Genomic DNA, 27,617 nt, shown 5'->3' with positions numbered 1-27,617 from the left:
GAAAACCCAGATTTCCTGAGACTGCTTGAAGTCTGAATCTTTTCCTCAAGTCAGGTTCTCGGCAGTATAGTTGTTGTGTGCCTCAAACCCCTCATTTACCTCCAGTATGCTAGCCCTGCCCAGGTGTGTGCCTTTCACTGTGACCCTGGTCAAGGGGTGTTTCCTGTCCCTGTGTTTCCCAGCACAAACCAATTATTGTCTACTCAGAAGTAACTCCCATTGTGCTTAATGTGGTTTGCCTCCTGAATGCCCACATCAGAACGTACAGAGATCCACTTCAGTTGACATGGCACAGTTGAAAGCCCAATTCCCTAAGTGCGGTACAGCGTGATCTCGAGGCTCTGATTCTCCGTTGTTTGGTTTATTGCCTTAGGAAGTAACTTCTTCACACCTTCATCATAGAGATTCTGCTCAGCATCCGGTTAGAAAGGGGGCTGATTTCCGTCTTTGTGTTCTCCCCTCCCTTTCCCAGCACAAGCATATGTGTGTCTACTCTGAAGTAACTCCCATTGTGCTCAATGAGGCTTACTCCTGAAATGCAGGTGTATCTGGAGCTTCGGGGAAAGGAGAAAGCGGGGGGGAGCCTCTCTTATTGATTGAGCAGCCTCTGCCAGTCAGATGTTCACTGCAACCCCTACCTGGAAGCATGTTCTGTGAAGCGATTTTTACTGGTTTGGAGCAGTTGCTCATGGAGCCCCGCATGGACCAAAGCACAGCAAAGCTGATTCCTTTAAAAAAAACACCCAGTACTCCTCCATTTGCTTCTCCTTCCATTGTTGAGGAAATACCACCACCACCGCTGGTGCCCTTTAATTATTTTGGACTTCAACTCTCATCACCCCCAGCCAGCATAGCCAATGGTCCAGAATGCCAGGGTTACAGCCCAAAACATCTGAAGGGCATCAGATTGGGGAAGACTGTTCTAGAGAGTGTTCACCAATGTTTCCAAGATGAAGGAAAACATTCTAGGATGAAGTTGTCCATGTTATGATAAGGGCAGTGATGCCATAAATGAATTTGGGTTTTTCCCTTCTTGTTCCTAGATCTTTTTCTTTTTATCCCTCACTCCAAATAAAATTTTGTTGGAGTCCATGATGCTTCTTAAATATAACACCCTGATGCATTAGTGCTGTTCAGTTCCCAGGATCTTCTACTACTCTGTGTAGGCTTCAAAAATGTCATGGAATGTGATGCTAAGGAACAGAGAGCACACACAAGGAAAGTGCGCAGGTGTGTTGTAATGGTGCGCACTGTGAGCATGATTTACAACCACAAACTGCTGGGCAGCTTTGCCCCCCCCCCCCCCGGAAAAAATCCAGTGGACACCCATACACAATGGGTTGGAGTGTCTGGGTTCGCATGATATGCCAACCCATAATGGGTAAATCAACCCCTACTGCAAATAATTGATTATCAGGGTTGTTTGGGAAAAACAACCCACCCTGATAAGAACACTCTGGGTTCACACAAAACCACTAACCCATCATGGGCAGTCACCCATGATGGGTTAGCGTGTCATGCAAACCCAGTCAAGGACTACAGATCCCTTTCTATACCTGCTGCTTGCCTGCCCACAATCCCTTTCCCCATATCATTTCTTCTGAAATCAGAATATGGTTGAGAAAAGTCTCTAGGAGACAAAATGCGGGGATGTACGCTGCACGAGGGAGAAGGTTTTGCAGTCCTCACCTGTGTACTCCTTTTGCTGTTCAACTGGATCCCCTTCTTTTTATATGATGTGGGCAAATCTCTGCTTAAACATATGGATCTACTGCTGTCCCGTAGTTTGGCTCTTGTCTTGGTTGATCTTGACACAGTTATGAAAACAACTCTTCCAAAAGATTTCAGGTAAGGGTGGGGCCATGCTTCCTATAGAGTGTTGCTGGGTGGAAAGGTATGTGCCCTTCCAAAGTTGCTAATTCCAGCCACTCAGCACTTTGTCCTTTAATCTTCATTCTCTTGGCAGAACAAATTAACACACAAACTAAGGGTAGTTCTTCCAAATCAGGAAACATAGACAGCCTAAAATTAGCACTGTGCTTTCTTCTTTGGCTATTTTGTTGTTCAGTCGTTCAGTCGTGTTCGACTCTTTGTGACCCCATGGACCATAGCACGCCAGGCCTCCCTGTCCTGCGCTCTCTCCCGGAGTGTGCTCAAGTCCATATTCATTGCATCGGTGATGCTACCTAGCCATCTCATCCTCTGCCGTCCCCTTCTCCTTTTGCCTTCAATCTAATAATTGTTGGGCACAATTCCTTGTACAGTACTGTATAAATATTTATGGATACCGATTACCACCAAATCGGATTGAAAAATACATGTGTGATCCATCTCTTTTCATTTCATTTCATTTATTTATTTCATTTCTATACTGCCCACTAGCCGAAGCTCTCTGGGCGGTTTTTTATTGCCAGTGTAGAGCCTGAGGTTCAAGAGCTTCTAATCTAATCTTCTGCACTATGAGTTGTTTCACACATTTCATAGGAAGAAACCTGGATTTGTAACTGAGCAGAGCTGCATCCAATCCAAGCTCACTGACGGGTATAATACACACATTTCCAAACATAAATTTGGCATATTCACACTTTACATTTTAAGGCATACGTTTAGGAGTGTACCTAAACTAAGAAATCGGTAAAGCTAGGCCTTTAATCAGGATTTTTGGAATCTATTACCATCTCATATATCTTATTCCAGGCAGAATAACTTCATGGCTCTCATCCCCCCAAGCCCTAATATAAGGGTGGGGAATCTTTTTCGTCCCAAGGGCGGAATTGGTTCTGGGTAAACATGTTGGGGGGGGCCATGCCTCCAGTTTGTGGGACTACCCCATAATGTGATCACCCACCCACCCATACTCACATACACACACCTACATTCATTTCAAATTTTGCCAGACCCGTTTAGCCTGTGGGCTATTCATCATTTTTAGAACTGTGTAAACTATTTGCTAACAAGCTTGAATTAATGCTTTGACACTTTGAAATTGCTACAGCCAGTTATCAGTTATTAGCATGAAAAGAACAGAGTCACTATAAATGGTCAAAAACCTTAATGAATGTAGCCTAATATTGGGCATAGAAAAGGAAAAACAGGAAGCACCAAATGGAGGGAAGGAAACATCCAGGCACAGAGAATATTTTATTGAGCCCAAAGTGTTTCCCCTATAAATCTTTCTTCACGGGCAAAATACAGTGTAAATATATGTGCGTGCGTGCATGTATACACACACCCCGACACCATTTATGTGAAATATAATAAAGATTATTTATTAAGATTATAATAAAGAAATATAATAAAGATAAATATGTGGTGCTGGAGAAGACTCTTATGAGTCCCCTCGACTGCAAGGAGGTTAAATCAGTCCATCCTAAAGGAAATCAACCCTGACTGCTCATTGGAAGGACAGATACTGAAGCTGAAGCTGAAATATTTTGGCCACCTAATGCGAAGAGAAAACTCCCTGGAAAAGACCCTGATGCTGGGAAAGACTGAAGGCAAAAGGAGAAGGGGACGGCAGAGGATGAGATGGCTAGATAGCATCACCGATGCAATGAATATGAACTTGAGCACACTGCGGGAGAGAGCACAGGACAGGAAGGCCTGGCGTGCTATGGTCCATGGGGTCACGAAGAGTCGGACACGACTGAACGACTGAACAACAACAACAAAATAATAAAAATAATACTTGAATATTACGTTCATACAAGGGAACAAAAACAAACTCTCGAAAAGGGCAACCAAATTATACTTAGCATTTTAAAATGTCACAATGTATAATTACGAACTGTTTAATTATAGAAGTGAAAAACTCAAAACCACCTACATAATTTGATATCAATGGCATTAGTGTAAACCATGTATGGGCAGTCTGCTGGCCACATGTGGCCCTTGGCCGCTCTCGGTGAGACACACAGAGCTCCCGGGGTGCCCTGCCCACTTTCCCCCACTGCCCAGCTGAGCAGCCATCGGCTGGAGGGCAGGGAATAGACAGATGTTTCCTGTTCCTACTAGCAGTGGGGTGGGGTGGGGTTAACCTCACCCCTCTCAGAGTACCCAATGCAGAGATTGCTGTTTCCTCACTGCTAATAGCAGCAAAGAGAGTTCTCTGGGTCTGGATCGCTGAGGGGTGAGGGGAGAAGCTTTAACTTTGCCCATGCTAGCAAAGGAAAGTGTTCTTTGGCTCCGGATTGCTGGGGGCAGTGGCAACTGGTGCTCATTGGTGCTGCTTGGGCAAGTGACAAGGCAGCTAACAGTAGGCAGAGCAAAGGGGTTGGTGTAAGGAGAGCCAACGCAGTACACAGAAAGGAAAACCAATGCAAAATACTTTTCAGATCATGTCTGCAAAGCACAGGGTTGGGGGGGTGGAGATCAACATATCTATACACAAAAGTAGCATTCTGAATCCACAGCAGCAACCCATTGAACAGAAAAGGGAAGTGTGACTTAATTCTGAGATTTTTTTTAAAATTCATACTATCCGCTTGAAAAAAAAAGGTAATTTGTTCTGTTTCCAAACCCAGCTGTTTTCTGTGTCCCATGCACCTTTCATGAATTGTGTCTATGTTTCTAGGGCAGTGACAAAAATGATATTTTAGAGCATCGTGAAAAGCTGGTCTTAATTTGAGCCAGGCTTATCTTGGGAAGCTTGAGGAATTAGATCTTTGCTCATTCCAAATCATACTGACCCAATCCACACCTCCCGGACTAATATGCATAGGGATGTACGAAAGTTCCGCCATGGATCTCGGGGAGGCTGAATGCCAGCGCATTCAGCCCCCCGAAATTGGTGGCGGAACGGCCCCCCGCCCCCCTGGGTCGGGACTTATCTTAGGCGGATCTTCCTGGCGGCGGCAGCTCCGGCGGCGGTCCAGCGGTGGTGGCAGCTGCGGCAGCCGGTCTTCCGACCAGCTGCCGCCGCCGTTTCCGGGTTAAAAAAAAAAAAAAGTGATAGGCTACGTAAATATTTACGTAGCCTATCACGGCTAGATTTTAAAAAAACACCGTGATAGGCTACGTAAATGTTTACGTAGCCTATCATGGCTGATTTAAAAAAAAAAAAAGTGCGTATGCAAATGGCAGCACCAATGGGCGCCGCCATTTGCGTATGCGCGTTGTTGTTTTTTTAATCAGCCGTGATAGGCTATGTAAAGATTTACGTAGCCTATCACGGCTGACTGCAGGGACGCAAACGGCAGCGGCTACGGCCACCGCCATTTGCGTCCCACCTAGCCAGCGGCCGGATGTCCGGCTGTTGGCGGAGCCGGCCGGCGGCTCCGCAGAATCCCTGCGGAGCGGAGCCGGCCGGCCAGGATTCCGGAGGGGAGGGACAGAGTGCCTCCCCCCCCGGCCAGGATTCCGGGGGGAGGGACAGAACGCCTCCCCCCCAGCATCAGCATAATCCGCGGAAAGGTAAGTACCTTTCATATATCCCTAAATATGCAGGACAAATGCCGTAGTTATCCACTGGCTTTTGCCCTTCCCAAATATTTTGACACTGTTCTTGGCTCAAGAGAAATGATAAAAATACATTTTGAAATATCTACTTTGAAAGAAAATATATTTAGAAATGCATATTTTGACAAACATACATTTAGAAAAGCATATTTTAAGAGAAAATATGTTTAAAACATGCACAGATTTTAAATAATGAAGATTAATGCAAAAATAGGATGGAATGGTCTTCTTGGTGAACACATGGCAAAGTGACTCAGACAGGAAATAGACTAATTGGTCTGGTTTGCATGTAATGGTAATCCATGGTTTATTTAACCTATGGTTTGTTGTCCTACCCAGGGCTTGTCTGGCAGAGGATTGAACAAACCGTTGTTTGTTTTCTCAGTCCCTGGGTTGTTTGCTTCTCTCCTCCTTCACCTGCACCCTCCCTGTATCCCTACTGCCTTTGTGGCACTGCAGTATCAGCATATAAAGAGGCCGGGTTTTTTTATCGCTCTTGCTTGCTGCCTCTGTAGCCTGGCAAAACAATCCATGAACAACCCACAATTCTGGGTTCACATGTAATGCCAACCCATGCTTTAAACCCACAGTTCACAATCCAACAACAAACCAAGGGTTCTCTTAATTGGTTGTTCATGGTTAACAACCCATAGTTCCAGGTTTGCACATAATGACAACCATGGCTTGTTGTTACATGCAAACCAGGTCATAGAGTAATTTGTTCATCCCTGGACTTACCGAAGTTTGAATACTTAGCTTGAGGGAGCTCTTGGCCTTTATATTACAGCAGTGATTACCAGCTGGGCAGTGAAGAGGCTGGGGCAGGGTAGTATCCGGAGTGCAGAAGGATCTGTTTGTGACCCTATCTCCAGGTAGTACTACTGAACTTCAGTCTCTGGGTACGTGGCCAAGGTCCAACTTTCCCAACCCACACACCCCATGCTACTGGCCATGCCATCCAAACCTGAATCCTGGTACCTCTCATGTTAGAAATTACTCACTGATGGCTATTTATTAAATGATACAAAATGTAAAGCTTTGCAGCAGAATATTGAGATTTATACCCCTGATAATAATTTCTGATAAAGCAGGAAATAAGTATTAATTCCACCTAAATCCCTCATTATCCACAGGCGTCCTTCGAATGCTTTTAAGAAACACATTTCGATGTAGTAAGTGCAACCTAATACTTGTGCTAGTGCCCCAGATTAAGTTATTGTATGGACATCTTTTGTTCTCAAAGTCTTCCTGTACTGTGGGATAGCGCTACCCACTGTTCTTAGGCCAATAACAAGAAGGGACTGTTCAAAACCGTTTCTGGTCTGATATCCTAACACACGTGGTTTGGTCACAACTTTATGTGGTAGGGAAGATTACAGCAGTGAAATCAGATGCTTCCCACAAAGTGCTATTGAATTTGGGGGGGGGGGGAGATGACACCCAGTGTTCTTCAGCATCTTTGGGGTGATACAAACCTAACTGCATGCTCAGTGAGAGTGACACACAGGTTCTAAAATAAATTATGTTAATTAAAAAAAAGTATTATAAAATTTAAAACAAGAAAGTTGAAAGCAATACATAAAAATAATCCAATAGCAAATAAGAACATACAAGAACAAATTGGATGATAAAAATATAAAATAGCATGTGATTCTAGCTGCCTCCTTAAGAATTTGTAAATCTACTGACTGGGTTATTTTATTTATTATTTGATTTATACCCTGCCTTTCTACCAAAAATGGCACTCAAGGCAGTTTACAAAACAATTTACAATATATTATAAGAATAAAACACATTAAAATACAATAAGAACATGACAATTACAGAATAAAAACAGCACCCAACCCACAGACCCATTTACAGGCCAGAGGCCTTCTTTAATAAAATGGTATTTGCCTGCCGTCGGAAGGATAGCAGCAAGGGAGTGAATCTAGCCTCCTTTAGGATGGAGTTCCACTGCCTGGGAGTGGCCACCAAAAAGGCCCCCTTTTGCGCCTCCACCAAACATAGTAGCCTGTTCCCAAGCCGTATAAGGTTTTATAGATGATAACCAGCACTTTGAATTCCACCTGGAAACATAGTTGCCAGTGACGTGCTGTAACAAGGGAGTCACTTCCTCCCTGTATCTGGCTTGGTCAACGGTCTGGCTGCAGCATTCTGGACCAGCTGAAGTTTCTGAACAGTTTTCAAAGGCAGCCCCATGTAGAGCATGCCAAAACGGGATGTAAATAAGGCATGTGTGACTGTGGCCAGATCAGACGTCTCCAGGAACGGGTGCAGTTGGCGCGCAAGCCTCAGCTATGCAAACACACCCCTGGCCACCGCCAAGACCTGAGCATCCAGGTTCAGGGCCGAGTCCAAGAGTACACTCAAACTGCAAGCCTTAGTCTTCAGGGGAAATGTAACCCCATCCAGCACAGGTTGGATCCCTATTCTCTCTTCTGACTTTCAACTTACCAAGAGCACCTCTGTCTTGTTTAGATTAAGCTGCTAATAAAGGGGAGAAAAACCCTGAACCCATCACTGAAGCCTGAGTGTATACTGATTTTTGCTGAATCACCTCCACAAGTACACCCCCAAATATATTGCTAGTGCATTCACAGGCTATCCACCCCCCACCCCCCAGTCTGTGTATGGTCATTACATTTTTCTCTCTAGTCCATTGGCAAATCCTCAGGGTTTTGGGTTTTTTTGCAAGGGTGGGGGTGGGGTTTCCAGTCTGATCCTGTGCATGTTTACTCGAGTTTATTTCTAAGTGTGCACAGGACTCATCCTTAACCTTCATACTTTGAATAATAGCCATAACAATTTAGAATAGCATCGTATCACAAGGTCTATGTTTTGTCCAATAGGTTCCCATAGGTTATAATAATGCTTCTTAACATCGTTGGAGCACTTTAAATGTTCAGAGTACTTCATATACATTATTTTATTAACCCTTACAAGAGATGTGTAAGGTACGTTAATATTAATATTATTTCCATGTTGCGGTTAAAAGTCTAAGGCTGAGAGATAGTGGGTTGCCTAAAGCACCGAATGAGTTTGAGATTCGAGCTGGTGACCTCTCAGGCGATGGCTCATTCTCTTAGCCATCACACTATACCATCTCTCTATTATAGTCCTTAACTGTAGATTATTCAATTGGAATTTTGTTGCTGGCTTGACCTACACCAGAATCATGCATGGAATTCATGTAGGTGTTGCACCCAGGCTGTTTAAATTGGCATGTTTTAGCTTCAGCCTGCATAACGGGCTTAGCGCTCTTGAAAACACTGGCAGCAATCAGCAAGGGGCATCTGATAATCCTACTGATCCAAGTCAGCTGTTTAATGTGGCTTGATTGTGGAATAAAGGAGTCAGATTAATGATCCAAGAATAAAAACAGCTCTGTTGTTTTCCCTTCTCAAACACGAATATGTACTATAATTTGTTGTTGTTCAGTCGTTCAGTCGTGTCTTTTCCAGGGAGTTTTCTCTTCGCATTAGGTGGCCAAAATATTGGAGCTTCAGCTTCATTATCTGTCCTTCCAATGAGCACTCAGGGTTGATTTCCTTTAGGATGGACTGATTTGACCTCCTTGCAGTCCAGGGGACTCGTAAGAGTCTTCTCCAGCACCACAGTTCGAAAGCATCAATTCTTCGGCGCTCAGCCTTCCTTATAGTCCAGCTCTCACAGCCATACATTACTACTGGGAAAACCATAGCTTTGATTAGACGGACCTTTGTCGGCAAGGTGATGTCTCTGCTTCTTACTATGCTGTCTAGGTTGGCCATAGCTTTCCTCCCAAGGAGCAAGCGTCTTTTAATTTCATGGCTACAGTCACCGTCTGCGGTGATCTTGGAGCCCAAGAAAATAAAATCTGTCACTGCTTCCATTTCTTCCCCTTCTATATGCCAGGAAGTGATGGGGCCAGATGCCATGATCTTAGTTTTTTTAATGTTGAGTTTCAAACCAGCTTTTGCACTCTCCTCTTTCACCCTCAACAAGAGGCTCTTGAGATCCTCTTCGCTTTCTGCCATTAGGGTGGTATCGTCTGCGTATCGGAGGTTGTTGATAATTCTCCCAGCAATCTTAATTCCGACCTGTGATTCATCCAACCCGGCATTTCTCATGATGTACTCTACATATAAGTTAAATAAGCACTGTGCATTTCCCCAGATCATAGATATATAGGCAAACGTTGTTGCCCTCCCATACTTTAACTATACCCAGCACAATTGCATGAGCAAACCAAATAGTTGCTCAGACAGGAAACAGTTTTAGGGGTGCAGTTAAGCATAGGGATGCACGGACTGTGTAAAATCCGCTCCGTCTGTGTTTTGCGGATTGTCGGGTGCCTTTCGTTCCGTCATCTGCCCACAGACAGATGTGAATACTTTTTTCGTCATGCGGAAAAATACAGAAATGATGACGTAAATATTTACGTAAGTATTTATGTAAGTATGTACACAATTTACCCCAGGATGTAACATTTAGTGTATTGTCCCTTACTCCATTCTACGTTTCCTCAACAGAAACGTACATATTTTCTACGGATTTATATGCATGAATTTCAGGAAAGTAAAAAAAAATCATCCGAAAGTCCACGGACTCCTCAGAGCCTGAGGGGGGCGCTCCGCAGCAGATCCCTCAGGTTGGATTCTTAGAAATCCGAGCTCATTTTAATCCGTCTCGAATTTCTCCAGCATCCCTAGTTAAGCAACATGAGTTCTAAGAAAAGATAAGGTATCCTGGGCCTGACTTTAATTCCCTTCTGTTCATAGAGCCAAACAAGATTTTGCCCCCATCTCATCTTTCAATGTGGAGCTTTCACAAGTTCTTTTGTTAAACTTGTGTGTGCTTGAAATGGTGGCCAGGGATAGGACAGAATAATAAGACTAGTCATTTATATTGCCAGGGGATCTTGTTGCAACCTTTTTGACAACCCTGTAAATAAGTCAGTATTATTGTACCCACATTGCAGCTCGAGGGGCTGATTTTGAAAGACAGTGGATTGCCTAAGGCCACCTAGAGAGTTTGCACCAAATGTGAATAGAACTGGAAACTACATTCCATCCCCTAGAGACACTATATTATACTGGCTTCATTAATAGGAGGGCCATAGCCCAGTGATAGAGCACAGGCTTTGCATGCAGAATATCCCGGTCAATATTGCTCCACATCTAAACAGATTCCAGAGTAGTCAGTCCCAGGGACAGTGAATCCCTGGAATCTCCAGGTAGGGCTGAAAAAGAATCCTGCCTGACACCTTGCACGCTGCCAGTCAGTGTTGACAATACTAGGTTAGATGCATAAGGCGGCTTCTTATGTTTCTATAACATATTGTTACCCGTTCTGTGTCCTTGAGATGGGGTGGGCTAAAAAAATAATTCTGGAGGATTCTTGCAAAAAGCAGTGTCGGGATAAGATGATGGAGATGATGATGTATTAGATGCCTTTCTCAGAAAAAGCTTCAAGGTTTCTTACAGCAGGGATTAAAACATACAAAAAATTAAAGCAATTTCAAGCAAGTAAAAACAGTAATAAAATACAAAGATGTGTTAAAACAACTAAGAATTAAGAAGCCCATCATATGCCATCAAATGCCTGAGAGTAAAGTCTTAACCTGATGCCAAAAAGATGACAAATTTGGTGCCAGGCGGACCTTACTTGGGAGAGCATTCCACAATTGTGGGTGGGGGGACACTACTGAAAAGACCCTCTCACTTGTTGTCATCCTCTGAACCTCCCTGAGTATTACCTGGACACACCGAGCTTCACTGTGTGGCCAGAAGGGTGGTTAAAATCTACTAATGGATAATGTATTTGTGTTTAAGATACCTGATGCATAATACCTGAAAGAGGAAACTCCTGTAAAAGACTCTACAAGGATATTTGTCATTTCAGCCCCGCATTATGTACCCTGAACATCTCAGTTTTTGAGTGGTTACTGTTCAAACTACCATGTTTCATTTTGAAATGTTAATTAAAATAAAACCTTTTTCCTTATTTCTTAGTGTAATAGCATAACTCCTGTTCAAGTTCAACTTCTATTTATTTAATCAATTAGTTACCCCTTCATTAATGCTGCATGCAGTGCTCTTTAAAAGACCATGTAATTTAAAGAACAGAAGTTTTCCACCACAAGCATGGTGTACCTGCTAGCTCAGAGTCCTTATTGATTCTGCAACTAGTGCCATTGCTTTGATATGAGCGTTTTGTTTTGAAGTGTGCTGTATTTTAAAAAATGTAATTGCAGCAGATGTTTCTCTGGATTTTGTCTTTCCTCCTGGCACTCTGAAGTTTTACTTGTTGTTTCCCCCACCCCACCCCCTTTTCTTTCCGCCTCTTGGACAGGTACATGAAAGGGAAATCCTTGTATAGTCAAATGTTTGTTTTACTGTCTAAAGCTTGCAAAGGGCCCTTAGCCTAGGCTGATTTCTCCTTGAAGAGCTGTAATTATTCATGGAAAGGGAAGGGAGGGAGTCTTTGTCACTAATAGGCTTCTGGGTGCTTCTTGAAATAGTCTTTTATTATTCCTTCCTACATAATTTTCTACTGATGAGGTTAAAAAAAAACCTCTGTTGTTGAGTGATAAAAGGTAATTGTCCTTTCCTGAGCACTCTGATGTTATGTTCATGTGTTTTAAAGGAGGATGTGGAAAATGATGTTATTGATGGCATTGCCATGACAACAGTGCTTTAGAATAAACATTCTGGCATTGTTATTCCAGACACACAAATGTGAGGGGTGGGGGTTGAGCAGCTTTCTTTTAAGCACAAACAGAATGTGCCCCTTTAAAATGCACTCATGAACTTTGCTTTTCTGAAGATGTACAGACTGGTTTAGGGCAGAAAGGATTCCAGCATCTTTTACCTTCTGTGTACATCACATTGTGATATAAAGTAGAAAATCAAAGGGGGGCGGTGTGTGTGTGTGTGTGTGTGTGGATCCAGTAGTGTAAGAGACACAATATGGCCGGGGAACATAAACATTTCTGCAGTCAAAAAGACAAAACTGAAACTTCAAAGATTTTTGAAAATTGATGACTGCAGCCAACACTAAATAATCAATCACGAGACAAAACCCAATCTTTCCATTTTGCAGCCAACAATTAATCCTTAGGCTACAATCCTGTGCACATGTATTTAGCAGTAAGTTCCACTAAACTTAGTGGGACATTTCTGAGAAAACATGCATAGGACTGAGCTAAACTTCTCAGTTCAGCTTTCAGAAACATTACATAATGGACCTATGTATGTATTTAGAATGCAAATTAAGTGACTTCATTTTAAGTGGCGATCCTTACACAGCAATAATTCTCATTCACAAATGTATGTCCACCAATTTGAAATGTGAACATGTACACAGGACTGATACCGCCATTAAAGTGACTGCCCTGCCAATGGGGTTTCAAAGGCACATTTAAAAGCAAATGTGTAACTTTAGCCTGATGGCCCTTTTTGGATTAACAGGCGACTTCAGGAGGAGGCACTTGATAGCACAGAGTAAGAAGGGTGCTCAATTCATCTCTTGCTCATTGCCCACTGTTTCTCCGTTCCAGATTGCCAGCATATATTTGAAACCCTACCAGGAGTCAGAGAAGATACTTTAAAAAGTGATTTGGAATGAGTGTGTGTGTGAGAGAGAGAGAGAGAGAGAGTGAGAGAGAGAGAGAGAGATGGTGAGTGAATAAATAATTGAGTAACTTCTCCGTGTACCATGTCTCCATTCTACATTGCTTTCCCCCTAAACAGGTCATCCACCCTCAAAATCTATTGCACTACAGTTACATGTGTTTGTATGTAAAATGCAGGTTGACACTTAGGCACCTTTGATAGATCCATCCTGGTCCGGTTGTCAAGGTGGAATCCTTGAGGGGCTCATCTCCCTGTCCTCCTTTGCCCAAAGCAGTTGAGAACACCAGAGGATCCAGTGGGTGAAGCAGTCTGCCCCAAATAGCCTTGGGCATCTAAGTGACCCCTCGTCATTGTACTTCATTCTTAGAAGCTTTATGGCAGCCAAGCTAGTTAAACTGATCATCCCATCTTCCCCCATCCCCAGGTTCTGACATGGAGGGAATAAATCTTCTTTGGCTTGCATTAATGAGACCTGGGTGGACAAGCTGTGAGGTGTGTATTTCTCTCAGCTGTGTCCACCTGGTTTCTCAGGACAGCACCAACATAGGCTCCGTGGCTGGGGAAGTGGGGTTGTTGTGATCTTTAAGGATTCCATCTCTTTCTTCAGACTTCCTCTCTTATCAGGGGCCAATTACGAGTATTTGTATCTGATGATGGGCAATTGGGATGGGGTTTCTGTTAGTGTGCCACTACCCTGCTTCCTAATGGTCTGAGCTGACGGAGGTAGTCTCAGGATTGGTGTTGATCTTGGCAGACTTCAGCTTTATAAAAAGTGAGATGAGCTAACGCTAGCCTAGCATGGGAAAATTACAGCCGTAACTGGAGTATTTTCTGCCATTTGCAGCCATGAAGCACTTACTTCTACCTAAGCTTCTACCTTCTTCTCCCCTTTTATAAAGCCAGAGGGCTGCCACGCAAAATCTGGCAGACACACCAGGGCTCCGGGGAAGTCTGCAAGTCTCCAAGTGGCCTGGATTTCCCTGTGGTGCACCGCCTGCCCCCACTCCCCAGACCAGACATCAAGGGGTTTGCCCATCCCTACTCTTTTCTCAAGGGAAGCTTGTTGCAAATTCTTCCTCTATTGAGGTGAAAGACCAATCAGAATGATCTGCCCCAAACATTGATGGATTCAGATAGATTCCCGAGAGCCCTCAGAAAGTTTCTTATTAGTATGGCTAGTGCTCATGTTGAAGCCCTGGCTGCTCTGTGACATATGGTGATGACCTGAGCAGTGGACAAAATTGTTCCCAAGTTCCATCTCTTCCTGGGGAGATGCCATTTGGCTCCTTGGTTTGGTGGGGCAATGAAGGCAATGAAATAGAGGCATTGAAATCGTCAGGATGTTAAGTAGAATGCAGGTGGTGGAAAACTAAAAGTGGACAGTGACTGGACAGAGCAAAGAGCTTCTTTTCGAGTGTTCCGGATGCCTCCACTAATGGAACTGCATTAAACTGGATAAGTCATGACGGATGTGGTGGATTTTATTGTCAAACTGTCTTGCAAACTTGCCACCGTGTGCTTCCAGTGGTTTCACCAAATACCTCTGTGGTCCAAATTTTAACGACATGGTGAAAGCTCTGCTAAATGACACGAGAAGATGCATGGTAGTGGAAAAGAGTTCTTTCTTTGCTACCATTACTGTCACAGAATAGCTCAATAGTGAGCTGTAACCCATGTTTGATTGGACTCGGCACGAGTCTTCCTCCACCTGCATTTAAGCTATCTCCCATCTCGCTTCATTGCCCTCGGCTCAGATGTATACAAAGGAGCTTCATGGGCTCTGCTCAGAGGGAGAGGGACTTGGGCACAATCGTATAAATAAAATCAACTAGTCATCTCCATATCCCACAAATCAATCAGGGCTTTGACAGGAATACCACCCATATCAGAGCCCTACAGAGTCCATCAGAATCCATTAGAGGTTCACCATATTAATAGATCCCTCACTCACCCTTACAGACAGAAAAGGCGGTTGAAAGTCTAAGCCTCAGTAGTAAGCAATCTGACCATGACAAGGAGAGGGGAGATATGATAGCGCTGTTCAAGTACTTGAAAGGTTGTCACAGAGAGGAAGGCCAGGATTTCTTCTCCATCATCCCAGAATGCTGGACACGGAAGAATGGGCTCAAGTTACAGGAAGCCAGATAATGGCTAAACATCAGGAGAAACTTCCTGACTGTTAGAGCAATATGAGAATGGAACCAATTCCCTAGGGAGGTGGTGGGCTCTCCCACACTGGAGGCATTCAAGATGAGGCTGGACAGCCATCTGTCAGGGATGCTCTGACTTGGATTCCTGCATTGAGCAGGGGGTTGGACTTGATGGTCTTGTAGGCCCTTTCCAACCCTTCTATTCTATGATTCTCTGACAAGGGTACAAGTGTTAAATCCCTCACTTAAATCCCACCCTCCTGCCTGCCTAGTCCAGAAAACTTAAGCAAAAGTTTGTCCTGCTGCCTGGGTCAGGCCGATGACATGCTGAACCAACCCCATGGATGCCATGGTGGCTGTGAAGTCCTGTGCCACCCAGGATCTGGTAGGCTTGGCACAATCCTCCTGGGGTCCTCAATAGCAAATCTGAGGCCATCTTTGTCAGCTCAGGCAGGGAGACTAATGGGCAGCAGGGTGGGCATACACCAGTATAATCCCTAATTTGTCCTGGATACAGAACACAAGATACAAGCACTCACGATTGGCATTCAAATGGACAGGAAGCCTAGAGACGGAGACAACATTCCTATAGACCACTCCACCCCCACCCCCACTGCACTGAGCACCCAGAAGGTAGGGATGTACGAAACTCATCTTTTTGCGGAATTTTTCGCGGTGGGGGGGAGGCGTTCCGTCCCTCCCCCCCGGAATCCTGCCCAGCCAGCTCCGCTCCGCGGCGGCTCCACAGAGCAGCTGGCCAGGGCCGTCCACAGCCAGATTTCCGGCCGCAGAAGGGCTGCTGCAGACGCAAATGGCGGCCACCATAGCGGCCGCCATTTGCGTCCAGCCAGGCTGCCATGATAGGCTACGTAAGTATTTACGTAGCCTATCACGGCAACCCCCAAAAAACCCGGCATACACAAATGGCGGTGGCTATGGCAGCCGCCATTTGCATTCCCATATTTTTCGCCGTTCTATCCTAGAGAGATCTTAGTTTTTTTAATGCTGAGTTTCAAACCAGCTTTTGCATTCTCCACTTTCACCCTCAACAAGAGGCTCTTTAGATCCTCTTCGCTTTCTGCCATTGGGGTGGTATCGTCTGCGTATCTGAGGTTGTTGATATTTCTCCCGGCAATCTTAATTCCGACCTGTGATTCATCCAACCTGGCGTTTCTCATGATGGACTCTGCATATAAATTAAATAAGCAGGGCGACAATATGCAGCCTTGTTGTACTCCTTTCCCAATTTGGAACCAATCGGTTGTTCCATGTCCAGTTCTTACTATTGCTTCTTGACCTGTCTCAGGTTTCTCAGGAGACAGGTAAAGTGGTCTGGTACCCCCATCTCTTTCAGAATTTGCCACAGTTTGTTGTGATCCACACAATCAAAGGCTTTAGCATAGTCAATGAAGCAGAAATAGACGTTTTTCTGGAATTCTCTTGCTTTCTCCATGATCCAACGAATATTGGCGATTTGATCTCTAGTTCCTCTGCCTCTTCGAAACCCAGCTTGGACTTCCGGTAGTTTCTCGGTTCACATACTGCTGAAGCCTAGCTTGTAGGAGTTTGAGCATCACCTTGCTGGCATGTGAAATGAGCGCAATTGTGCAGTAGTTTGAACACTCTTTGGCATTGCCCTTCTTTGGAATTGGAATGTAAACTGACCTTTTCCAGTCTTGTGGCCATTGTTGAGTGTTCCAAATTTGTTGGCATATTGAGTGCAGCACTTTAACAGCATCATCTTTTAGGATCTTATATAGCTCAGCTGGAATACTGTCATCTCCACTAGCTTTGTTGTTACTAATGCTTCCTAAGGCCCACTTGACTTCACTCTCTAGGATGTCCGGCTCAAGTGCTGTGACCACACTATCATGGCTATCAGGGACATTAAGATCTTTCCTGTATAGTTCTCCTGTGTATTCTTTCCATCTCTTCTTAATCTCATCTGCTTCTGTTAGGTCCCTGCCTTCTTTGTCCTTTATCATGCCCATCTTTGCACAAAACGTTCCCTTGAGATCTCCGATTTTCTTGAAGAGATCTCGAGTCTTTCCCATTCTATGGTTTTCCTCAATTTCTTTGCATTGTTCATTTAAGAAGGCCTTCTTGTCTCTCCTTGCTATTCTCTGGAACTCTGCATTCAGTTGGATATATCTTCCCCTTTCTCCCTTACTTTTTGCTTCCCTTCTTTCCTCAGCTACTTGTAAAGCCTCATCAGACAGCCACTTTGCGTTCTTGCATTTCTTTTTGTTTGGGATGGATTTCGTTGCTGCCTCCTGAACAATGTTATGGACCTCCATCCATAGTTCCTCAGGCACTCTGTCTATCAGGTCTAATCCCTTAAATCTATTCCTCACCTCCACTGTATATTCATAAGGGATATGATTGAGGTCATACCTGAAAGACCTCTGCCTGGTATTGGAGAGTTGCTGCCAGTTTGGGTAGACAGTCCTGGGCTAGAAAGATAAGTTAGGCTGAACAGATTGTATTCTTAAGTAGAGCTGAACCTAAATTACTCCCAATTTTTAGCAGTGCCCCAAACAAAACAACTCCCCCAATCCATAACAACCCTCTTTTCGGAGATTTTAGAGGATCCCTTGTGAAAACTTTCACTTACCTGTTGTTGTTGTTATATTTATATCCTGCCTTTTTCCCAATACTGGGGCTCAAGGCGGCTTTACAACATTAAAACTTATACAATTAAAAGCGCAAGGGAAGAGGAGGAGCGGTTTCTTCATCTGGCGCACAGGAGTAGCGGCGCCTTGTGAGGAACATTGGCCAGATGCTCAGCAGAGATACAGGCTGCCTTTACACTAAAGAAAACCCCGCAGTCCTCATCACCCTCAGTCTCCCTAACCATACAGCTAAATATTCTTAGCTGTTATGTAGCATTGCAACATCCTTTCCCTGTGTGATTCCTGATTAGGTGGGATCCATCCAGGACAGAGGGGGAAACAGCAGCTAGGAAAAAGAATGGTGCTGAGCAGGACTGGGGGGAAAAAGGTGAATATTTGGATACCCAAAGTGATTTGCAGAATGGAATTTCCATCTCTGGTGTCTACTGAATTCAGTGCAGCTCTAACTTGTGTACTTTTCAACCTAATTATGCAACATCCCACTACCTAAAAACCATTAATTTTTGTTTTGTGTTCTTAGGGTACAATATTTGCTTCTTTGGTATGGGTGGCAAGATTTCAGCAATAAGATTTGTTCCTCTGATTCATTTCCTGCCTTTTAAACCTTCAGGCCTAGATTGCGCCAGTTATTCTGTAAACACTTCTCAGCATTTGCGATTCACATAAACCCAGTCTTCTGGGAATGCTTAGCACAGCTAGGAACAAAACAACATCGATATGGACCGTGTTTATGATAATGAGTGGATGAGGCTGTGTACTGATGCTAGCTTTTCCACCCAGTTGAAATGGTATCATAGAGCTATCATTGATTGTAGAACATATGTTCTTTTCTGTCTCTCTGTGGTCCAAACTGATTTTGTACACTTCAAGCAGTATTCAAAAGCTGCTCCCACAGTACAACAAGTATGTCTGCAATAACTATGTCTGTCTGTCTGTCTGTCTGTCTGTCTATCTATCTATCTATCTATCTATCTTGGTATTATTGTTATTGGGATCTATTTGAACACATTCTTGAGAAGTAGCATGCTCTTCAACCCACATGCCCAGATAAATTTTGGAACAGTTTTTAAAGACTTTTTAAAGACTTAAAGACTTTCTTTTATTCAGGATAGGACAGGCTGGGCACTTATCCATACATTCACACATGTTCTATAAAAAGAAAAGCAAAATGGCAAGAATAACTTTGCCTCTTGGCAGCGCCCTGCTATTCAAGAATGTTTTGTTATTTTTCCATTGGGAGAGAGACTGACTAGCCCAGAAGTTGCTTGCAAGCTGATGAAATCAGTTACGCCACTCGGGTAGTTTATATGGGATGAAAGGGAACCATTGCAAGTATAAATTAGGATAGGAGTTAACAGGCTTCCCCACCCCCACTCCCAATTACATTTGCTCGGTTACCAATGAGGCTAGTGCCGCGGGAGTAGTCAGAGGGTGGTTGCTGCCATTGCTCCACAGAAACCAATGTGTGAACATAGCCTGAGTGTAGATCACTTGTACTTATTCTTTAAAATAACAGGGTCCAGTTGCACCTTAAAGGTGGACATATTTGTTGTGCCATACATTTTCATGGTGTAGCGGTCCTTCATCAGATACATGAAGTAGTATCCTAATTTGGGAATGTATGGAGGAGGAAAGTTGTGTATCGCAAGGTCAAAAGGCCAATAAAATGTGCCACATTTCCATACAGTACAACAATGTGAATCCAATCACAGCAAATATGACCCAGTCTTAGCTAGCAGTTCCTGGTACATTAGTATAGCAAAAAAAAGTTGGTATAATAATGGGAATGCTACAATGATGTGTGAAGAGATTTAACTTGATTGCTTGTGATTTGTCAGTGATGGTCAGCATGTTTCTGGAGCTACCTGAGCATATTTCCTCTGCACTAATATTTCAGCGGGCCTTTGGGTAACTTTTAATTCTGCTTGCGGTACTTTTTCTTGGTGGGCATATTAAGTTGTAATGGATTTTTACAGAGTTCGTTATTGAATTGTTTTTTATAGAATCATAGGGTTGGAAGGGGCCTACAAGACCATCGAGTCCAACCCCCTGCTCAATGCAGGAAGCCTGATAGCCAGGCAGTCTCCCATCCAAGTGCTAACCAGGGCTGACCCTGCTTAGCTTACGAGATCAGGCAAGATCAGGCACACATAAGCTCCCAGTTTTGTAGTGGGTTTTTTAAAGCTGTGTTTGGGGATGGAAAGACATGGAAGAAATTATTAAAGTAATAATAAATGAAGGGTAGGTGTTAATTCAGTGAGCATAAATGATTGGCGGTGGCTGAGCTGAGGGAGGGTATGGGGAAGGAAAGCCATTTGTAAATTATAGAGAGACCAGGAGTCTCCATGTGGATGCTGTTTGCTTCCTTTGGAGAACTGATGCTGTTTTCGAGACTAGTAGACTGTCTGGATGCTTAATTGATTTCCTATGTTCAACATGTATATTTGTAAATGAACAGATACCACAAAACTGCCAGAAGTGAACCCTGTAGCAACTACCTCTGGAAGTTCACACTAGGGGAGCTGGGGAACCACGGGGATGAAACAGTTCGAATACCCAAAGTGGGACAATTTGTTTTCTGTAGTGTGAAAAGTGACAGTAGAGCCTTATGACTGCTTAGAGCTGATTGTCATTTAGATTGTTTTCAGTTTTGTGCCTTTTCTCTCTTTCTCTTTCTCCAGAGGGTATGAACTGTATGAACAAAGATCATGGTTGCGCACATATCTGCCGGGAGACACCCAAAGGTGGGGTTGCCTGTGAATGTAGGCCTGGCTTTGAACTTGCCAAAAACCAGAAGGACTGCAAATGTAGGTGGATGCAGACTAAATCTCAAGTGCCCAACATGTCTTATTTTCCACATCACTGTTATTTTCTAAAATTCAAGAAATCACTTTGCTTTTATTGACCTGAATTTTTTTAATATATTTTTTCTGTGTGATCAGAGAAAGTAGGAATTGAATTATTAAATGTGTTTAACACAGGACATGCTATAGGATCATAAACTGTACATTTATGGATAGACGGTTGAAGGACTTGGCATCCATCTCTTAAATCTATCAGTCAATCTTAACATTGACGTTGAACAGAACTGATAAAAATTGGAGGAAGCGGTTCGATTGCCGTTTGGGGTTCGTTCTTTAAAAAAAGACTGAAATAGGAATGCGTGAACTTGGCTTAAGAAATTCCATGGATTAGTCTATAAAACACTCCCCCTACCCTCACACACACACACACACACACACACAGGTGTTGGTGCAGGATTTATGCAGACCTCAGAACAGATTTCAGTCAAAACAGTGCTTACAAGGCCCACTTTGCTACCTTTGAGCCAATATGATCACAGTAGATCCCAGTTCAGTCTGCAGCCTTTGCAAAGGCCTTGAATTCTCTTACATATGCACATTGTATCCTGGGTTGGGAGGCATAGTGGGAACTTAGTTCAAATGCCCAGCATAGAACTCAGAAACATATAGTGCCTTGATCGCAGTCCTTGCCCCACAGTCCCTCTGCCCGCTATGGGGCAAAGAGATGTCTAAGCTCCATCATGCAGCCTGCAGCTTTTGTAGTTGGCCCCGCCAGCACCCAGGGACTTCTGCAAAGATGTACAAGGCCTTCAGGTGATGAACATGCCTGACTTTTGTGATTATAAATCTGTCTGTTTTATTGGCCTTTATATGTTTATAAATTGCCTTTTGGCTGAGTGCTGGGGTGAAGGAACTTTAGAATAAAGAATAGAAGAGAGCATGTTTGTGAACACTGCGTGATGTCACAATAGCTCAACCCAGAGGGAGGTATGCAACTGGTGACAAACTGCCAAATTTTATCTTGGAGGCTTTGGAAGAACATAAGAATTAAAAACAAACATGACTAAGTAAAAGATTTGCAAAACAGAGGTGTATATTTCTCTAGTCCTGGCATCTCAGAAGACTGGAGAAAATACCTTCTGGTCTGTTTTTCATTACAGAAAGTATTACCTTCTCTTTAGAGCCAAAATACTGTTCTATGATTATTAGGCATCTACATTGCTCTCTTTCAATAGTGAATATACCTGATGTATACATCTGTTAGGTTTGAGTGAAATTCAAGGTAAAATTGCCCTGTACTGGGAAATTATCAGGAATCCACATGGATAAATATTGGCTGACAAATATTTGTCCGTGCCTGAAAGATATAAAATAATTGGTTTTATAATGGCAAGAACTTAGGTTGCAGTCATGCATCTCAGAAATCCCTACCTAATAGTTTTCAAATATAGAACAAATTGAGATCTTCAAATCAGACAGTTTGGGCATATCTAAGTGATAAACCAATATGGGTTTTACTCCAGTTTAACTGTTGTGACTTCAATACTGGGAATTGTAACTTAGTGAGAGTACTGACAATTCCCTGTTAGGAATTTCTAGACTCTCTCACAGAACTACAATACCCAGTCTTTCTTGGTAGGCCCAGCATCAGCACTTGACATCCTAGGGCAGCTGCCAGGCTCCATTACTCTGGCAGGGTCTCATCAGTGCTGACCCCTGCCTCAGACCTTCCACATTGGGCAACAGGGTCTGTGAGCCTCCCAATGTCCCTGAATGACACTATGATGGGCATTGTGAGGCACTGTGGAAAATTAAGATGGTAGCTCCCAGACACTGTTGTTACTGTGTCTACTGTAGCATGGCAGTGCTACTGCCATGGCCAATGTAAGCGAGAGAGCACACCAGAAGGTATTTTGCCTACGGCCCCCTGAAAACTTGGAGCTGGCCATGTTCCTTGGGAACTGGGCATTAGTTAAACCAATTTAAATGTGTGGTGTAGATATATCCCACACAAGTTATGTCCAAGCTTAGTAAACAAAAATTATTTCTACCAGCCAGCAAGTAAAAGTGCCTCTGAATACATGCAGATGAAGTGGCAGGCTTCCCCTCCCACAGATTTAAGGAGAAGGGCTAATGGAGCAGATGACAATGTTCCCCATAAGTTTGAGCCTCTGCAGGTCTCTTTCTAAACATTAAATATTGCCCCCACTTCCCTGGCAAGCTTGAGGACACCAAAGCGACCATCTGTTTTCAAAACCATGGTTAAAAAGGCTAGGAGACACAGTCTTTCCCTCGCTCCCCAAAAAATCCACTCTAGATTTTTCTTTCTTCCCTGCAGCAGCTCCACTTCACAACCCAGTCTTTTTCTTTGTTTGTTTCTGAATTAACTTATGAAGGGAGTGTGCAAGTTCTTCAAGTGCACAAGTTCTTCTTCTTCCTGGTGGTGTGGCAAGTGGGAGTGATAGAGAAACCAGTTGCAGGTAGGGCTGGAGAATGGAGAAAGACTGCAGTGGTGGGAACATAGTGGAAATGAAACAGGCACTAAATGACTCAGCTTTGAAACAGGAGCTTTGAAATTGCCTGCTGAGTCATTTAATTAAAAAGCAACCTTTCCTTATTCTTCAAAAAGTATATATACCTGCAATTGGAATGAAGGAGCTTGTTGACTTGGAGATATTCGGAAGGAATATATCCTGTGGGTGAGAGGTGAAGGCTGGGGTTTCAATGGTTCTTTAGCTGCTGTTACTAAAAGAGGATAGTCCTGGGGGAAAGGGCAAAAGAGACTGTGGTGGGGGAAGCAGCTTTAAATATGGAGAGGAAAATAAATGAACTGAGCAGCACCAGAGAGAGACTGAAAATGGTGTGTCCGTCCCCGTCCCATCCGTTCCCGTCCCGCCCATCAGATCTGCAGTATTCTGAGAAAGGGAAGAGAGGGGAAAGAGAAGAAACCCTTCCTGATGCCATTCAGAACTACAAAACAGACTTTCTCCCAAAAATCTATTCCAGGTTTTTTGGGGAGCCTAATTTACTTGCTATAATGCAATCTCCCTCCCTGAGCATTCTTGCTCGCCAAGTTCAAAGTCTTTCTTACCTTTGTGCGTTTGTTGAATGCTGCCCTACCATTACATAGTATTGAAACTATGAAGTAGAATACATTTAAAATGGACAACATTGTTTTTTCTGTACACACAGCTTTATACAATCCATAATTAAACTTAGTCACCCTTGGTATTTGAAGTTGTCCTGCAAATTACTAAGTACTAAAGTGCCACATGAAACAGCAAATTATTCCATAAAATGAATGCAGAATCCATAAACGGCTAACCCACAATGGGAAGAACCATAATTAGAAAACTTTTGTAAAACTGTTGTATTCATCCTTCTTTAAAAGTTGATTATATACTAGAGGACAATTTTCTACCACTCCTTCAATGGTTCTGTACCAACATAATGGCCAAAATAGTTGTCTGGGTGATAAGCCACTTAATAATGTAATGGCAGCTTTTAAGTGTGTTAAAGCCAGCTTAGTTCCTAAATATGGCTTGAATTCTTACAGCTCATTAAAATAAAAACTAATCTTATTTAGAGTTTGGAAAGAGACAAGGGTTTTAAGATTTCCATCAAGTTGAGTCCAAGGAACTTGAAAGAACCTTGAATTGCATGTGGATTGATTTTGGTCTGGATAATGGCTACTTGTATAAAATATGCAAGGATATTACAATAAAAGAAAGTTTTTACTACTACCAGACCAAAACCCTGAAGTAAGGAAATGCTGTAACTAAAATTGTTGCTGTAACCTTGACCCTGCCTTCTTGGTGTGATACAGTCTTTATAATCAGAAATTGCCCTTCAGAAGGTTAATGGACATGAAGAATTATTCTATCTGTAGTAGGATTTCTAGATGGTATACTTGACAAGCCTCTGGTTTTTTAAAGAGTTCTGAGGCAGGGAGACATTCCACAGATGCAGCTTCTCCTTCTACAGCAGGGGTGGGCAACTTCAGGCAGTCCAGTGATCAATTTCAATTCCCTGGACTCCCCAGCGGCTGGCCCTTGTGCCGCTGTACTGCCCATATCAACAAACCATCAAAAGTGCCAAATTTAGCTTGTTTTCAAGCTAAATGTGGCCCTTTGGGGTCAACATAGTGGTTTTCTGCCGAACTGCAGCAGCAAACCACCAATTTTCTTGCCACTGCACTGTCAAATTTAAGCAGTGTGGCAGCAGGGGCGGCACTCAAAGCCATGAGGGCTATGTTTTGCCCATCCCTGTACTACTGTGATTGGAGAACATGCAGCAACCAAGCTTTGTCCAAGGTGGAATCTGGTAATTCCACCTTTTTGTACATAAAGAATGGAAGCTAATAGATTAATACAAATGTATAAAGATGGCTACTAATTTGTGTGCCTGTTCAGTAGGCTGAGAGGTGGGGACTGCCCCAAGGCCATAGCTCAGCAAGAATTTGAACCTTGTGTCCTACAGGCAAATCCAATACTACAGTAAACTACACTGGCCGAGTATTACCAACCCTCTACAGCCACTTGGGAATCTTGCAGAGTGGTACCACGGGACCTAACCATGTGGCCGTCTGGCCGAAGGGAAAGGTTAATGCCTCCCAGGATAGTAACAAGTGCTACATACTACGTTTTTTAAACTGGTACTGTATGATTCCCCATCCTCTGAATATAAGAGAGCTAGTGTGATATAGTTGGAAGGGTGCTAGATTTTGTCCAAAGAGACTTAACTTCAAGTTCTCACTTAGGTATAGCTATAGCCTTGGGTAAGTCACTGTCTCTCAACCTAATCTACCTCACCTGATTGTTGTGCCTATAAAATGGGATAAGAGAGACGGCAGCGACCTCCATGAAACCTAGATTTTAAAAATGAATTTGGAGATTCACTTGCCTTTCAGCTTCAGACGACCTTAGACCAACTAGCCTCTGGTCTGCAGTGGATCTGGATAGGGCTCTTGGAGGCCTCCAATCCCAGCAAGCAGCATTGATATCAACGAAACTTCAATATTTCCCAGCATCGCAGGAGACACCACACACTCATGGCAGCGTCCAGCGTCCAAGTCCATTCGTCTTGTCAGGAATGGAATTGTCCTGGCCATTCCCTGCCATCTAATAAGAAATGCAAAGGGGGGGGCAGTGGAGAGGCCCCCATTTACGGTGTGAACCGTGTGTAGCCAGGATTGAGGCCGCCAGTCATGGTGTGCACTTTCGATATAATTCCCAGGTTCCAAGGGCCTTATCCAGACCCAGTCCTCTAGATTAATGATCTAAATGTCCAGAATATTAATTTCATTATTCCAGGTTATTATGAAACATCCCTAGGATAACCCCATCTATATTACCCTAAGCTCCTTGGAAAAAGGATAGGACGTAAATGGAACAAATGTGAAACACATTCTATGAGAGCTGTTTTGAGAAGAAGGCATTTAAGTGAACATATTTCATCTTTCATTATAGTCAGAGGTCTGGTTGCATTAAGAATCTTAGTCCTGGTATTTCCTGACTCCGGAGTGTTTGAACTGATTATGCTTTTCTGATCATTTCATGTTGCTTTTTGGCACCCAGTATATCCCTGTGAGTACAGATGTAGTGTAACATACACATATAAAACTACAATGTCCAAAATTCCATGAATAAACATTTATACTATAGTTCACAGTCCTAGGACAATATTGTGTATGTCCAAACATATATGCAGTGGCAAATGTTGACAGCCACCTAAATGTGGTTTGTTTATTTACTAGCAGAGTTTTAAACCAGCTTTCAGGACTTAATGGCCTCACAAGGTGGTATACAAACAATAAATAAAACATAATACAGTAATCCAAATATAAAATCAACATTCTTAAAATTTATACACAAGCACCTCTAAAATGAACAGCACTGAGTATACACAGGAAAGCATTTTTTAAAAACACAGATTTAACTTTTAAAGATCTTCAGGGTTGTTGTTGTTGTTGTTGTTGTTTTACTGATAATGGAGCTGCATGAACCTCAGGGCAGGGAGTGAATTCCACAAATATGGGGCCATTGCTGAGAATACCCTGTTCCTGGGACCACCAGTCTAACATCTATTAATGATGGGTCTGGTAGCAGGGTTGCAGGCATTGAACCCAGTACATGGACAGGCTCATATGGGTGCAGACAGTCCTTCAGATAGCTAGGTCCCAAGCAATTTAAGAAACAAACAGGCAGCCAATGTAATTGGTATAGAATAGGTGTCGCATGGTCCATTTACCTAGCTCCCACAAGCAACTTTGCTGCTGCATTTTGTATCAAGTGAATTTTCCAAACCACCTTTGAAGGCAGTCCCACAGAGACTGCACAGAGAGTGCATCCAGCCTGGAGGTAACCAGAACATGGATCACTGAGAGAAGATTTTTCCAGATAGGGCTGGGCTGCAGTTGGCGAACCAGATGAAGCTGGTAAAAAGCAGTCCTGGCCACAGATGCCACTTGCACTTCCATCAAGAGCGCCGAGTCCAGGAGCATCCCTAAACCACATAGCTTCCTCTTCAGAGGGCATGCAACCTCATCCATCCAAACTAGGCTGCACACCCCATCCAAATCAGGAGGTTTCCCAAACCAGAGGACTTCTGTCTTTAGGTTCATTTGTTTGCCCCCAGCCACCCCAAAACTGTCTCCAGAGACCAGTTGTCGGCATTCAGTGGTTTACATTCAAAATATGGGGAAATATACATTATTTTCACAAATTCACAAAATGCATCAAGGATTATCAGCATTCATGTGTATATGTTGCCCTCACTCCCTCTAAGAGTGAGCTCAGCTGTTGAGGATTGGAGGCAAAATGAGGAACAAGAGGTGGAGAGGGGGGTATCAACATGCTTGGGGGAACCCAGAGGTTTGCAGCTACAAATCCTACAAAAAACCCCACCAACATAAGACTCCCCCCCCAAAAGGACAGAGCATGCTCAATAGCCATG

At 43.4% G+C, this 27,617-nt stretch overlaps 1 protein-coding gene across 3 annotated transcripts in view; it reads left to right on the top strand.

Moving 5' to 3' along the window:
- The window catches only part of SCUBE1 (signal peptide, CUB domain and EGF like domain containing 1), a 301,150-nt gene that overhangs the window by 139,990 nt on the left and 133,543 nt on the right, over positions 1-27,617 (top strand). For 2 of the 3 annotated variants that reach the window (XM_084811851.1, XM_084811850.1), the window contains exon 5: positions 20,541-20,666. The exons of the other annotated variant lie outside the window; for it this stretch is intronic. In XM_084811851.1, coding sequence (XP_084667977.1) covers positions 20,541-20,666 — 126 coding nt within the window. The remainder of the gene's footprint in view (positions 1-20,540; positions 20,667-27,617) is intronic. 3 annotated transcript variants of the gene reach the window in all.

This window comes from Heloderma suspectum, chromosome 7 (genome assembly GCF_057233095.1).
Source record: "Heloderma suspectum isolate Gila_16-S chromosome 7, 16-S_ref, whole genome shotgun sequence".
In the NCBI taxonomy this organism is placed as follows: domain Eukaryota; kingdom Metazoa; phylum Chordata; class Lepidosauria; order Squamata; family Helodermatidae; genus Heloderma; species Heloderma suspectum.
This window is presented reverse-complemented; position numbering and strand designations above follow the sequence as displayed.